Source organism: Aquarana catesbeiana, linkage group LG06 (assembly GCF_042186555.1).
Source record: "Aquarana catesbeiana isolate 2022-GZ linkage group LG06, ASM4218655v1, whole genome shotgun sequence".
NCBI classification, from domain to species: Eukaryota; Metazoa; Chordata; class Amphibia; order Anura; family Ranidae; genus Aquarana; species Aquarana catesbeiana.
Genome location: NC_133329.1, coordinates 57555462 through 57567734, shown reverse-complemented (window position 1 = coordinate 57567734; position 12273 = coordinate 57555462). Strand labels below are relative to the sequence as shown.

The 12273-nt window shown below is 42.9% G+C and overlaps 1 protein-coding gene across 1 annotated transcript in view; it reads left to right on the top strand.

The window, feature by feature from the left end:
* SEZ6L2 (seizure related 6 homolog like 2) overlaps positions 1–12273 on the top strand; it is a 65688-nt gene that overhangs the window by 14084 nt on the left and 39331 nt on the right. Inside the window, exons 2-4 of the mRNA XM_073635955.1 lie at positions 5073–5222; positions 7838–8092; positions 10303–10436. Coding sequence (XP_073492056.1) covers positions 5073–5222; positions 7838–8092; positions 10303–10436 — 539 coding nt within the window. The remainder of the gene's footprint in view (positions 1–5072; positions 5223–7837; positions 8093–10302; positions 10437–12273) is intronic.

The following is a 12273-nucleotide window of genomic DNA, read 5'->3' as shown; positions in this document are numbered from 1 at the left end:
TTGCTGGGACACTGGTGGTGCTAGCAACCAAAGATGGCAGTGCAGCAGGGATCTAGCACTGCAGACTTGCGGGCTGACTGTCTGGACTGGAGGATCTCTCGGTCTGGGTCTGGACCGCGGTACACCATTTCATGAAGGCTATTGTAAACTAAATTGTACATTGAGCTGTAGGTACTTTATAATCATTTTAGCAGAGGTTTCCTGAAAATGATTTTAAGGGTTCCTACACAGTAAAATGATTGGACAAAGTCTGGGTTATAGTAATATGTATCGGGAGATCCCCCTGAAAATAATGAGTGTAGATTTTATATACTATGTGTAAGTCAGCCTGACCTTTGTATAAACAGAATAAGACTGGGATAATTTCTGAGAATCTAGAAAAATTCTGAGAATCCAGGATATGTGATTACAACATCAGCAGGAAGCCATGGAAACATATTTGATTAAAAAAAAAGGGTCGAGGAGAAGGGGATTGGCCAATGTTCTCAGAAAAGATTAAAACCTAACAAGAAACTTCCCTTATTTGCTTTCTTTTGGTCTGATAAATATACCATTACTAATATATACCAAGCTGATAACTTCCTGCATCTTCCATCTTAATAAATCAGCAGTATTATCATCCTTGCCCAGTTCTTCATAACACCCCCCTACCCCATGGATTAGGAGAGGGGGAGTGTAACGACACCCCGAGTATGAAAGGGGTTGAAGTCGTTTAAGACATTCCATTCCCAAACACAAAGGTAGCTACTGAACACTCGGATCAGCCAAACAAGAAACCCATACGAATAATTCTCCCCAAGTACGAGACAACGGTCTGTCTTGGGCTTCAAACAGGACTGAATCTTTATTCAAACACATGTTATACAGATCCCACTTCAAAACACTTCCCCCCACCCTTGGAAAACAGGGCGAGTTAAACTGTCCAATGACAATGTACACACAGGTCAGGAGTGTTTAACTTCTCATCAGAAAACAGTCTTAACAGGGGGGCTGCTGGAGGAATCCCCCCTCCCTTTTTCCACACAGCAAGACACTTACACATCCCATAATAGTTGAGGCAGACAGCCACAATAGACAATAGAATACAGTCACACCCCAACCATCACAGCAAATAGTACACAACATAATGAGACAGCACACATTATATATACATATATACAGCATTGAGTCTGACTAGCACATATCATAGTGGGGTTCTCATTCACCCTGTTCCCCTATTAGTGACTGCCGTCACAATGGCATATCCAGGGTTCCCAGACTCTGTGTGTCTTGGGGGACATGGACCTGAATCTAAAGCAACGCCACCTCCAAGGTCCCCAGGCATACAGCTCACAAGGGAGCACCGTTCCCCCAAATGCCAGGGCCCATAATCGGTAGGCAAGAGGCTGGCATTTAGTCCCCTCCAAAAGCCTCTGTCCCGGCTAGGTATGTCACATGGAGGTATTCTGTATTCTTGCCTAGGGTCACAAACGCTGGTCCTCCATTGATACAGTATGGTGATTGAGTGCTGCCACCCAAGAACAAGAAGTGTGTTACTGGCAGGATAACCAGGTGAAGTCTAAAAAAGAAAACAAATGCAGTCTAAGTCTAAGGACTGGTAAGCTACAATAAATGACATTTTTGTTCTTGGGTTTAGATACACTTAATGTTCCCATGCTTCTAGTCTGTAAATAAGAAAACAGAGGAAGACAAATTAATTTCCTTCTTGGGTATTGAGTTCCTAATTGTGGGAGGAGTTGGGAGTCGCATGTGCCTCATACGCAGGGCAACCAAGCTAAATCAGGGTCTTGAAGTGCAGGGAAGTGTGGATAAGTTAAGTAGGAGATCGGGCTCCTACCACTAAGCTTCAGGGTTACTTTGCTCAAGGTGTAGTAAGTACAGGTCTACTTTAAGCGTTAGATTTAGTGATAGATTAAGTTTTAGGGTTAGGTTTGGAAGGTTTGTGTTTTGGAGAGTGAAAAAGGTAAAGGATTAGGTTAAGGATTATTATTTGGAGTTGGGTGGAAGAGAAGGATTAGGATAAGGTTTATAGGTTGGTTTTAGGTGAAAGTCAAGGGTTAGGTTGAGGTTAAGGGTTAGATTATAATTTAGGGATGGGAGGTATGCCAAAGTGAAGGTTTAGGGTTATGTGGTATGTTGAGGTAAAGGTTTAGGTTAGGATATAGGTGTTAGGATGAGATGCAGGGTTAGGCTGAGGTTTCGGGTTAGGCGTTATGTTAAGATAAAGCTTTGGGTTGAGGTTTTGGGGTATGAAGGTTTAGGGTTAGTTGTGAGGTTGAGGTGAAGGGTTTGTTAAGGTTTAGCGTTAGGTGTAAAGATTGAGGTGAATGGTTAGGTTAAGGTTTAGGTGGTAGTTTGAGGTGAAACATTAGTTTAAGGGTCAGAGTTAGGCTGAGGTTTAGGTGAAGGAATTAGATTAAGGGTTAGAGTTTAGAGTTCGGTGTTAGTTTGAGGTGAAAGGTTAGATTGAGGTTTAAGGTTAGGTTAAGGTGAAGGGTTAGGTTGATCTGAAAGCTGGGTTAAGGTTTATGTGAAGGGTTAGGTTTGTGTTATGCTGAGGTAAAAGGTTGGGTTAAGGTTTAGTGTTCGGTGTTAGAATGAGGCAAAGGTTTTAAGGGTTAGGTTCAGGTTTAGAGTTAGGTCTTAGGTTGAGGATTAAATTAAGGTTTAGGTGAAGGGTTAGATTAGGGTTTAGGGCTTGGTGGTAGCTTGAGGTGAAAGGTTAGGTTGAGGTTTAAGGTAAGGTCCAAGGTTGAGGTAAAGGGTTAGGTTAAGGTTTAGGGCTCAGTGTTCGGTTGGTGTGAAATGTTAGGTTAAGATTTAGGGTTAGGTCTTAGGTTGAGGTGAAGGGTTAGGTTGATCTGAAAGCTGGGTTAAGGTTTATGTGAAGGGTTAGGTTTGTGTTATGCTGAGGTAAAAGGTTGGGTTAAGGTTTAGTGTTCGGTGTTAGAATGAGGCAAAGGTTTTAAGGGTTAGGTTCAGGTTTAGAGTTAGGTCTTAGGTTGAGGATTAAATTAAGGTTTAGGTGAAGGGTTAGATTAGGGTTTAGGGCTTGGTGGTAGCTTGAGGTGAAAGGTTAGGTTGAGGTTTAAGGTAAGGTCCAAGGTTGAGGTAAAGGGTTAGGTTAAGGTTTAGGGCTCAGTGTTCGGTTGGTGTGAAATGTTAGGTTAAGATTTAGGGTTAGGTCTTAGGTTGAGGTGAAGGGTTAGGTTTAGGGTTAGGTCTTAGGTTAGGGTGAAGGGTTAGGTTCAGGTTTATGGTTAGGTCTTGGGTTGAGGTGAAGGGTTAGCTTCAGGTTTAGGTCTTAGGTTGATGTGAGAGATAAGTTTTAGCGTTAGATTTTAGGTTGAGGTGAAGGGTTAGGCTGAGGTTTAGGGTTAGGTCTTAGGTTGAGGTGAAGAGTTAGGTTTAGGGTTGGGTTGAGGTGAAGGGTAAGATTAAGGTTTAGGGTTAGATCTTCGGTTGAGGTATAGGGTTGGCTTCAGGTTTAGGGTTAGGTCTTGGGTTGAGGTGAAGGGTTAGCTTCAGATTTAGGTCTTAGGTTGAGGTGAACGATTAGGTTCAGGTTTAGAGTTAGGTCTTAGGTTGAGGTGAAGGGTTAGGTTCAGGATTAGCATTGGGTCTTGGGTTGAGGTAAAGGGTTAGGTTCAGGTTTAGGGTTAGGTCTTAGGTCAAGGTGAAGGGTTAGGTTCAGGTTTAGGGTTAGGTCTTATGTTGAGGTGAAGGGTATAGGTTCAGGTTTATGGTTAGATCTTAGGTTGAGGGAAAAGGTTAGGTTCAGGTTTAGGACTAAGTCTTAGGTTGAGGTGAAGTGTTAGGTTCAGGTTTAGGGTTAGGTCTTAGGTTGAGGTTTAGGTTTAGGGTTAGGTCTTAAGTTGAGGTGAAGGGTTAGGTTTAGGTCTTGGGTTGAGGTGAAGGGTTAGGTTCAGGTTTAGGGCTAGGTCTTAGGTTGAGGTGAAGGTTTAGGTTCAGGTTTGGAGTTAGGTCTTAGGTTAATGTGAAGGGTTAGGTTCAGGGTTAGGTTTAGGTCTTAGGTTGAGGTGAAGGGTTAGGTTCAGGTTTAGGCTTAGGTCTTAGGTTAAGGTGAATGCTTAGGTTGAGGTTTAGGGATAGGTATTAGGTTGAGGTGAAGGCTTAGGTTCAGGTTTGGAGTTCAGTGTTGAGATGAGGATAAGATTGACGTTTTGGAGTTTGGAGGTGTCAAGCACAGGTGTGGCATGACAAATGTATGAAGAAATATCACACGCAGTAGGAGGGTCAATGCCAAATACCCTTAGGTAACGCAATTGCAAATTTACTTGTACAGTTTTTTTGATGCCAAAAGTTTTCTTTGGATACTTAGTAGATACTCATGCCTGGACTTTATTTTTAGCATATTTTATGATTCCCTTTGCCAGTTATTTAATAAAACTGAACCCATTAAGTTTACTATTAATATGTTACATTACTGATTTATTGATGTTTTATATGTAAGAGTATTGTGTTTAGAGGTTATAGATCGGTTTAAAAATGTTATTAAGGGAAACTAGTGCAAGTTCCTGTATCATTCTGATATCAGCCTTCTGTCATCTCCTGCACAGCAGCACCCAGACTTGGAGAGGGAGTGGTAGTCATTCAGGTGCCAACAGGAAACATACTGCCAGGAGGAGAGAGCAGAGTGAGCAGAATATAGACCTTATTGTTGAATATATATATATATATATATATATATATATATATATATATATATATATATTCCTATTTTCTGCTTCTCTGGGCAACTACCCAGGAGGTGAGGGTAAGGACAGTGGAGCTGGGCCAGCACAGCAGTAATTACCCACTTCCAGAAGGGGGGGGGGGGGTGGGCTCTGAGGAACAAGGGGGGAGGGAGCTGTGCTAGGAAACCAACTCTTCCTTTAGTAATCAATTGTTCTAGCGAGTTCAAAGGGACGTTCACCTAATGAATAAAAAATAATTTATAGAAAGGAAAAATGCTGTAAGTAAGTATTTCAATTTCTGTGCTTTAACCTGCAATGATTAGAGTTGGTGACAGGGTCTCTTTAACATGTCTATGTGTTGTCTCTCTTGCTCAGGACTGCCCCTGCTGGATGAGGAGAGTACAGACATCCCAGAACTGCTGCACACACCGTCCATGGGGCGCTCGGACCCCGTCTCCCTGGAGCAGCTGGTACATCAGGCTGTAATGAAGAAAGATTTCCTGGGTCAGGAGAGATTCTTTGCGGGTGAGAGATGGCGTGCTGCTGGCTGATGATGGGGGGGGGGGTTAACATTGGTAACATTGGCATATAAGTAGCACACAGCTTGCATTTTACTGGCGGGCCCTCTGCAGTGCCCTGAACCCACTACAGAACCACTGGCATTCTGCATATTGCCACCCCTCCCCCAACTCTGCATCCCGCTATGTAAGGTGGCATCGCCACTGGGAACTAGAAGTTTAACCTGTTAATATTTTTCCTTCCCTTGACCCCCCCCCCCCCCCCAATCAAAATGCAAATGAAATAATTCAATAATAAAATAAATGTATTATTTATTATTATTTATTATTTTATTATTTAAATAATAAATAAAAAAATTCTGTTTTCATTTTAGACCCTTATTTTAGACCCAGTAATGTCATCACTGGGTCTCTGTGATTCTCTATGCAATGCAGGCAGATCATGGCAGGTGGGAGGAGTCAGCAGGGGGCTGTACCTAGCTTTCTGAACACATCACAGCACCCTGCCCTCAGTACTCCTCCCAAGAGCCCTCATCCCTGATGCAAACAGTGGGTTGGCTCTTGGGAGGAGGTATGCAAATATCAAGATGCCTTGATAGGTGGGTATCAGTCCTAGGCAGGCCCAATTTATATGCAGACCACCCTAGGTAACGCCCACATGTGATGCTGAGCTTCTATGATTGAAAGAACTGAAATCCAATGAATGAAAGGGGTGGGCCAAGGACAGTCAGGCTGGGGAGTAATATTGCCATTTTGGATAGAGTAAAGCAGGGTTATAACCCCTGTCATTTTTTTTTTTTGGGCCATCTGTGTCCTATAGGAGAGATTTCTCTTCACTTCCTCTCCCATAGTCACAACAGGAAGTGAGAGGAAACCCCTTCAATGTGGGGAAATCTTTAAAATGAGTGTCCCCATCAGAAGATTTCCCCTCTATTCCCGTTCTGGTGACAATGCAAAATTTGGGATTTTCTTTTACCTTCACTTTTGGTAAATAGAGAGGGAGATTCTCCCAAATGGGAGTTGTACAGACAGCAATAAAAACCTGACAGGGGTTCTAATCCTTACACTATATCCAACATTAAAAAAAAAAAAAAGTTTGCCTTTAGTTATAATCTAATGTGTAAGGTATTGTTATGGAATAGGGCCTGCTGGGGAAGGTATTATATTATATATGCTGTTGGGTCTTCCATTCCAATGGGACCTGAGGAAGCGGAGTTAGCACATGAAACGTTGTGTTGTGCTATGTTGTTGATACGCCCTGTTTATGTTATCTCTCATTATAAGTAGTGGCAGGAATCATGCAGAGGGGCGGGAGGCTGATATGGCCCCTCCCCTTGGCATTCTTCTTGCCACCACTTGTCTCAGGCAAGAGCCTAGAATGTTATTCAGTAAGGATTTGCATCTACTTTTAAAACATCTATATACTGTATATGACCTGTAGACACGTGCAGAACGAAAACATTTGTTTTGTTTCGATTCGTTCTTTACATAAATCAGTTAATGAAATTTGTTTCATTCATTTTCGGAATTCGTTTAGTTTATTTGAATTCAAATCGATTTGAATTTTCTGAATACCATTCAAATTCAAATCGAATTCCATTTGAAATCAAATTTATTCTATTAGAAATTTGAATTTCGGGAAGAGGGTTATATTCTTTCTATTCCATTTTATTCTATTGTTTTTTTCTATTCTATTTTTTTCTATTCTGTTTCTTTTCTATTATATTCTATTCTTTTTTATTTTATTCAAAATTCTAATTTGTTCTATTCAAAATTCTAATTTATTCTATTCGAAATTTGAATTTCAGAAAATGGTTATATTGTTATAGTCTTTCTATTTTTTTTTTTTTATTCTACTCTTTTCTATTGTTTGTTCTATTCTGGATCTTGCTTTGCTGGGGTTTTTCGTCTTCCTCTGGATCAACTGTGGGTGAAGGATTGTGTATATGGGATTGCATTTTTTTTTATTGGTTAAACTGGATGGACTTGTGTATTTTTTCAACCTAACTATGTAACTATGTAACTATTCTTTTCTATTCCATTATTTTATTTTCTATTCTATTCTTTTTCTATTTTATTCAAATTTATTCTATTTGAAATTCAAATTTCAGAAAATGGTTATATTCTTTCTATGTTATTCTGTTCTATTCATTTTTTTATTCCATTCTATTTGTTTCCTTTATTTTATATTCTATTTTATTTTATTCTGCTCTTTTATTTTCTATTTTATTTTGTTCTGTTTTACTCTATTCTTTTATTTTCTATTTTGTCCCTTTTTTTCTATTCTTTTATTTTGTATTCTGTTCTGTTTTACACTATTATATTCTATTCTTTGATATTCTATTCTACTCTATTCTATTCCTTTATTTTCTATTCTATTTTATTCTCTTTGGAAAGTCGAATTTGATTTGAAAACTATTTGAATTTCGTACGAAATTTTGATTTGTTATTTCGGATCCATTTAAATTAGTTACTATTGTAATTCGGAAAATCGGATACGAAAAATGTATCTGAATTTCAATTTGGAGCTAAACAAACTGCACCTGTCTAATGACCTGTTCACCAAAATTAATATCATATATGTTTGATTTCATTTTGTTATTTGGTCTTGTGTCCGCACAGTTGGCACCACCTCCATCCCCACATTGGGCGCCCCCGTGGCGTTGACCGATGACCTGGCTCTGGCAGGGGTCAGCGAGACCTCCGGGGTCCTCACCACAGCCGTTGGTGGGGCTTTCTCTCTGCCACCACCTCTCAGTACCCTGACCCCTCCATCACCGGCACCCACAGGAGGCCCGGGGCCCTCTGCCGAGGGGGAGGAGGAGACGACCACCACCCTGATCACTACCACCACCGTCACCACAGTACACAGCCCCGGTGAGAATTCTACAACTATTGATGTTCTATTTATATGACATCATCACTCTCAAACTCTATAGGAGTGATAGGAGTCATCAGATTAGTTACATTTCACAAGAGTGACATCATTACTGTAGAAATATCAGTTCCATTTTCCAAGAGTGACATCACTCCCCGGGTATAAGATCTACAATAACAAGAGTGACATCACTCCCCAGGTATAAAAGGAGTGACATCACACTGCAACTATCTATTATATTTTATGGGAGTGACATTGCTACTCTGACAGTGATATGTAACTGCTCCCAAGATATGCTATATTTTATAGCAGTGACATCACTACAGTAATAATATCAGATATATATCATATGAACGGGATCTCTGCTGTCCAAGTATGTTATATTTTATAGCTTTGACATTGCAACTTTATACTATGTTATATATTGCTGTGACAACACAAGGCTAGATAAAGTAGTATTTTAGAGGTGTGGCATCACTGTTCTTGAAATTTAAAGGTTCGGTCTACCCAATACTCATATAACATGAGGGGTTCACACCATCCCTGCACTGAGTTTTCCTGTTCAGCACATCAGCTGTGCCCATAATGAGAGGTCCCAACCATCTCTATGCTGAGTTTCCAGGTCTGTACACCTGCTGTGCCCATTACGAGGGGTTCCCACCATCCCTGTGCTGAGTTCCTGGGTCTGTACACCTGCTGTGCCCATTACGAGGGGTTCCCACCATCCCTGTGCTGAGTTCCTGGGTCTGTACACCTGCTGTGCCCATTACGAGGGGTTCCCACCATCCCTGTGCTGAGTTCCTGGGTCTGTACACCTGCTGTGCCCATTACGAGGGGTTCCCACCATCCCTGTGCTGAGTTCCTGGGTCTGTACACCTGCTGTGCCCATTACGAGGGGTTCCCACCATCCCTGTGCTGAGTTCCTGGGTCTGTACACCTGCTGTGCCTATTACGAGGGGTTCCCACCATCCCTGTGCTGAGTTTCCAGGTCTGTATACCTGCTGTGCCCATTATGAGGGGTTCCCACCATCCCTGTGCTGAGTTCCCGGGTCTGTACACCTGCTGTGATCATTATGAGGGGTTCGCACCATTCCTGTGCTGAGTTCTCAGGTCTGTACACCTACTGTGCCTATTATGAGAGGTTCCCACCATCCCTGTGCTGAGTTACCAGGTTGGCACACCGGCTGTGCCCATTATGAGGGGTTCCCACCATCCCTGTGCTGAGTTCCTGGGTTGGCAAACCAGTTGTGTCCATTTTGAGGGGTTCCCACCATCCCTGTGCTGAGTTCCTAGGTCTGTATACCTGCTGTGCAATTTATGAGGGGTTCCTACCATCCCTGTTCTGAGTTACCAGATTGGCACACCAGCTGTGCCCATTATGAAGGGTTCCCACCATCCCTGTGCTGAGTTCCCAGGTCTGTACACCTGCTGTGCCTATTATGAGGGGTTCCCACCATCCCTGTGCTGAGTTCCCGGGTCTGTACACCTGCTGTGACCATTATGAGGGGTTCGCACCATTCCTGTGCTGAGTTCTCAGGTCTGTACACCTACTGTGCCTATTATGAGAGGTTCCCACCATCCCTGTGCTGAGTTACCAGGTTGGCACACCGGCTGTGCCCATTATGAGGGGTTCCCACCATCCCTGTGCTGAGTTCCTGGGTTGGCAAACCAGTTGTGTCCATTTTGAGGGGTTCCCACCATCCCTGTGCTGAGTTCCCAGGTCTGTACACCTGCTGTGCCTATGATGAGGGGTTCGCACCATCCCTGTGCTGAGTTCTCAGGTCTGTACACCTACTGTGCCCATTATGAGGGGTTCCCACCATCCCTGTGCTGAGTTCCCAGGTCTAGGCACCTGATGTGACCATTACGAGGGGTTCCGACCCTCCTTACTGGATTGTTATGTATTTTATGCTATGTAGACAGTAGAAGGAGGAGTCAGAGCCAACAAAGATGGGTGGGAACCCCTAAAACTCTCGAGTGTGCAGTAGCAGAGCTGGGAATTATGACTGGGAGATCTCACTACTAGCATAGCCATAGGAAACCAGGAGCTTACCAGGAGCCCACAAGACTCTACCTAGACCTGAAGTATCACTGTAGGGTATTTGGGGATGACATCACTGCTCTCTATTTATAATTTATTTCTTGCAAAGCTGACATTATTCCTAAATGTGGTATATTGATATTGTCTGCATTTCTCCTGTTCTTCCAGTTCTGTGTAACAACAATATTTCGGAGTTGGAGGGTATTCTGGAGGCTCCGGAATACTCTGGTGGAAGTTTCTTTGGTGGTCTGGACTGTACGTACAGTGTGTCCGTGTACCTCGGTTATGGAGTGGAGATTCGGGTAAGTCTCATAGCTGACACCCTTCTCTACGAAATATGAACTGAGTGTGAAATTAGAAAAGCCCCCAAAATCAGAATGTAAAAAGTCCAGAGACATTTTTTTTTCAGACTCTTTTTATCATAAACAGCCAACGGGTTTTGGTGGTTGAGGGTCTCCCTTCCTCAGGGCTTGGTGTTAGTGAATGAAGCATGTACTGGGCTGATTAAGGCATCCTGGGGGGGTAATCATTATTATCGCTGCTGATGTTGGTTGCAAGGCATGGTCAGGACAATTTACGATGAGAGGCATTAAATGCCTGGAATGTTACACTGACGCAACAAATAAACAAATCAAATTTAATTTTGATATATTGTGGCTGCCATGGGGCTTGGGTTTTTTTTTTTCTGTTGGTGGGGGCAACTAGGGAGGTTGTGCATGTTAAGATGACACGGATCCGGTACTGATCTCCCTTGCTTCCCCCCACTGGGAGTAGATTTATTGCCTTCTAGTCAGCCCTCTAATATTATTATATTATTATTATACACGATTTATATAGCGCCAACAGTTTACGCAGCGCTTTACAATGTATAGGGGAGACAACACAATTACAGTACAGTTCAATACAAAAAGGTACAGGAGGGCCCTGCCCCTAATATTAACCCTTTATGCTTCATTCATTGTTCCTCACCCTAAAAGATTCTTAGCTACAAATGAATAAATTCGAGGTTCGTAATTCTGCAAAAAAAAAAAAAAAATGAAGCTTGTAAAGTGATTGTAAACCTCAGACATGAAATATGAACAAAGCATATCCTTCTAGTGCAGGGGTCCCCAAACTGCGGCCCGCGGGCCGGATGTGGCCCTTTGTTTGCCTTTATCCGGCCCTTGGGGTACTATTCCTCCCATTAACACCAATGATGGGGCAATATTCCGCCAACTGATATCAATGATGGGGCACTATTCCTCCCACTGACACCAATGATGGGACACTATTCCTCCCACTGATACCAATGATGGGACACTATTCCTCCCACTGACACCAATGATGGGACACTATTCCTCCCACTGGTACCAATGATGGGGCACTGCTCCTCCCATTAACACCAATGATGGGGCACTATTCCTTCCACTGATACAAATGATGGGACACTATTCCTCCCATTCACACCAACGATGGGGCACTATTCCTCCCACTGACACCAATGATGGGACACTATTCCTCCCACTGACACCAATGATGGGGCACTATTCCTCCCACTGATAACAATGATGGGGCACTATTTCTCTCATTCACACCAATTATGCGGCACTATTCCTCCCACTGACCCGATGATGGGGCACCATTCCTCCCACTGACACCAATGATGGGGCACTATTCCTCCCACTGACACCAATAATGGGGCATTATTCCTCCCACTGATACCAGTGATGGGGAATTATTCCTCCCACTGACACCAATGATGGGGCACTATTCCTGACACCAATGATGTCATTTTTTTCTATGGCATTTTCTACTCCTACTGGCCACAGTCCAGCCCCCCTAAAGTTTCAAGGGCAGTAAACTGGCCCTTTGTTTAGAAAGATTAGAGACCTCTGCTTTAGTGTCTCAATCCACAGCACTAAGTGTCATTTCTGTCCACTGCCTCCTTCCTCTTCTATCAGCATGAATCACTTCTCAGGATTTTTCCTGACACGAAGAGGAAAATGGTGACAGGGGGAGGGAACTCCAGCTGATTGACAGCCTCAGCTGTGTTCCTGTTTTGAAAAGGGGGGGGGGTGTCTCTTCCCTCCAATCAGCTCTCAGAGCTTTCCTCACTGATGTAACTTCAGCTCTCCGCCCCTTGCTATTCAGAGCTGAGAG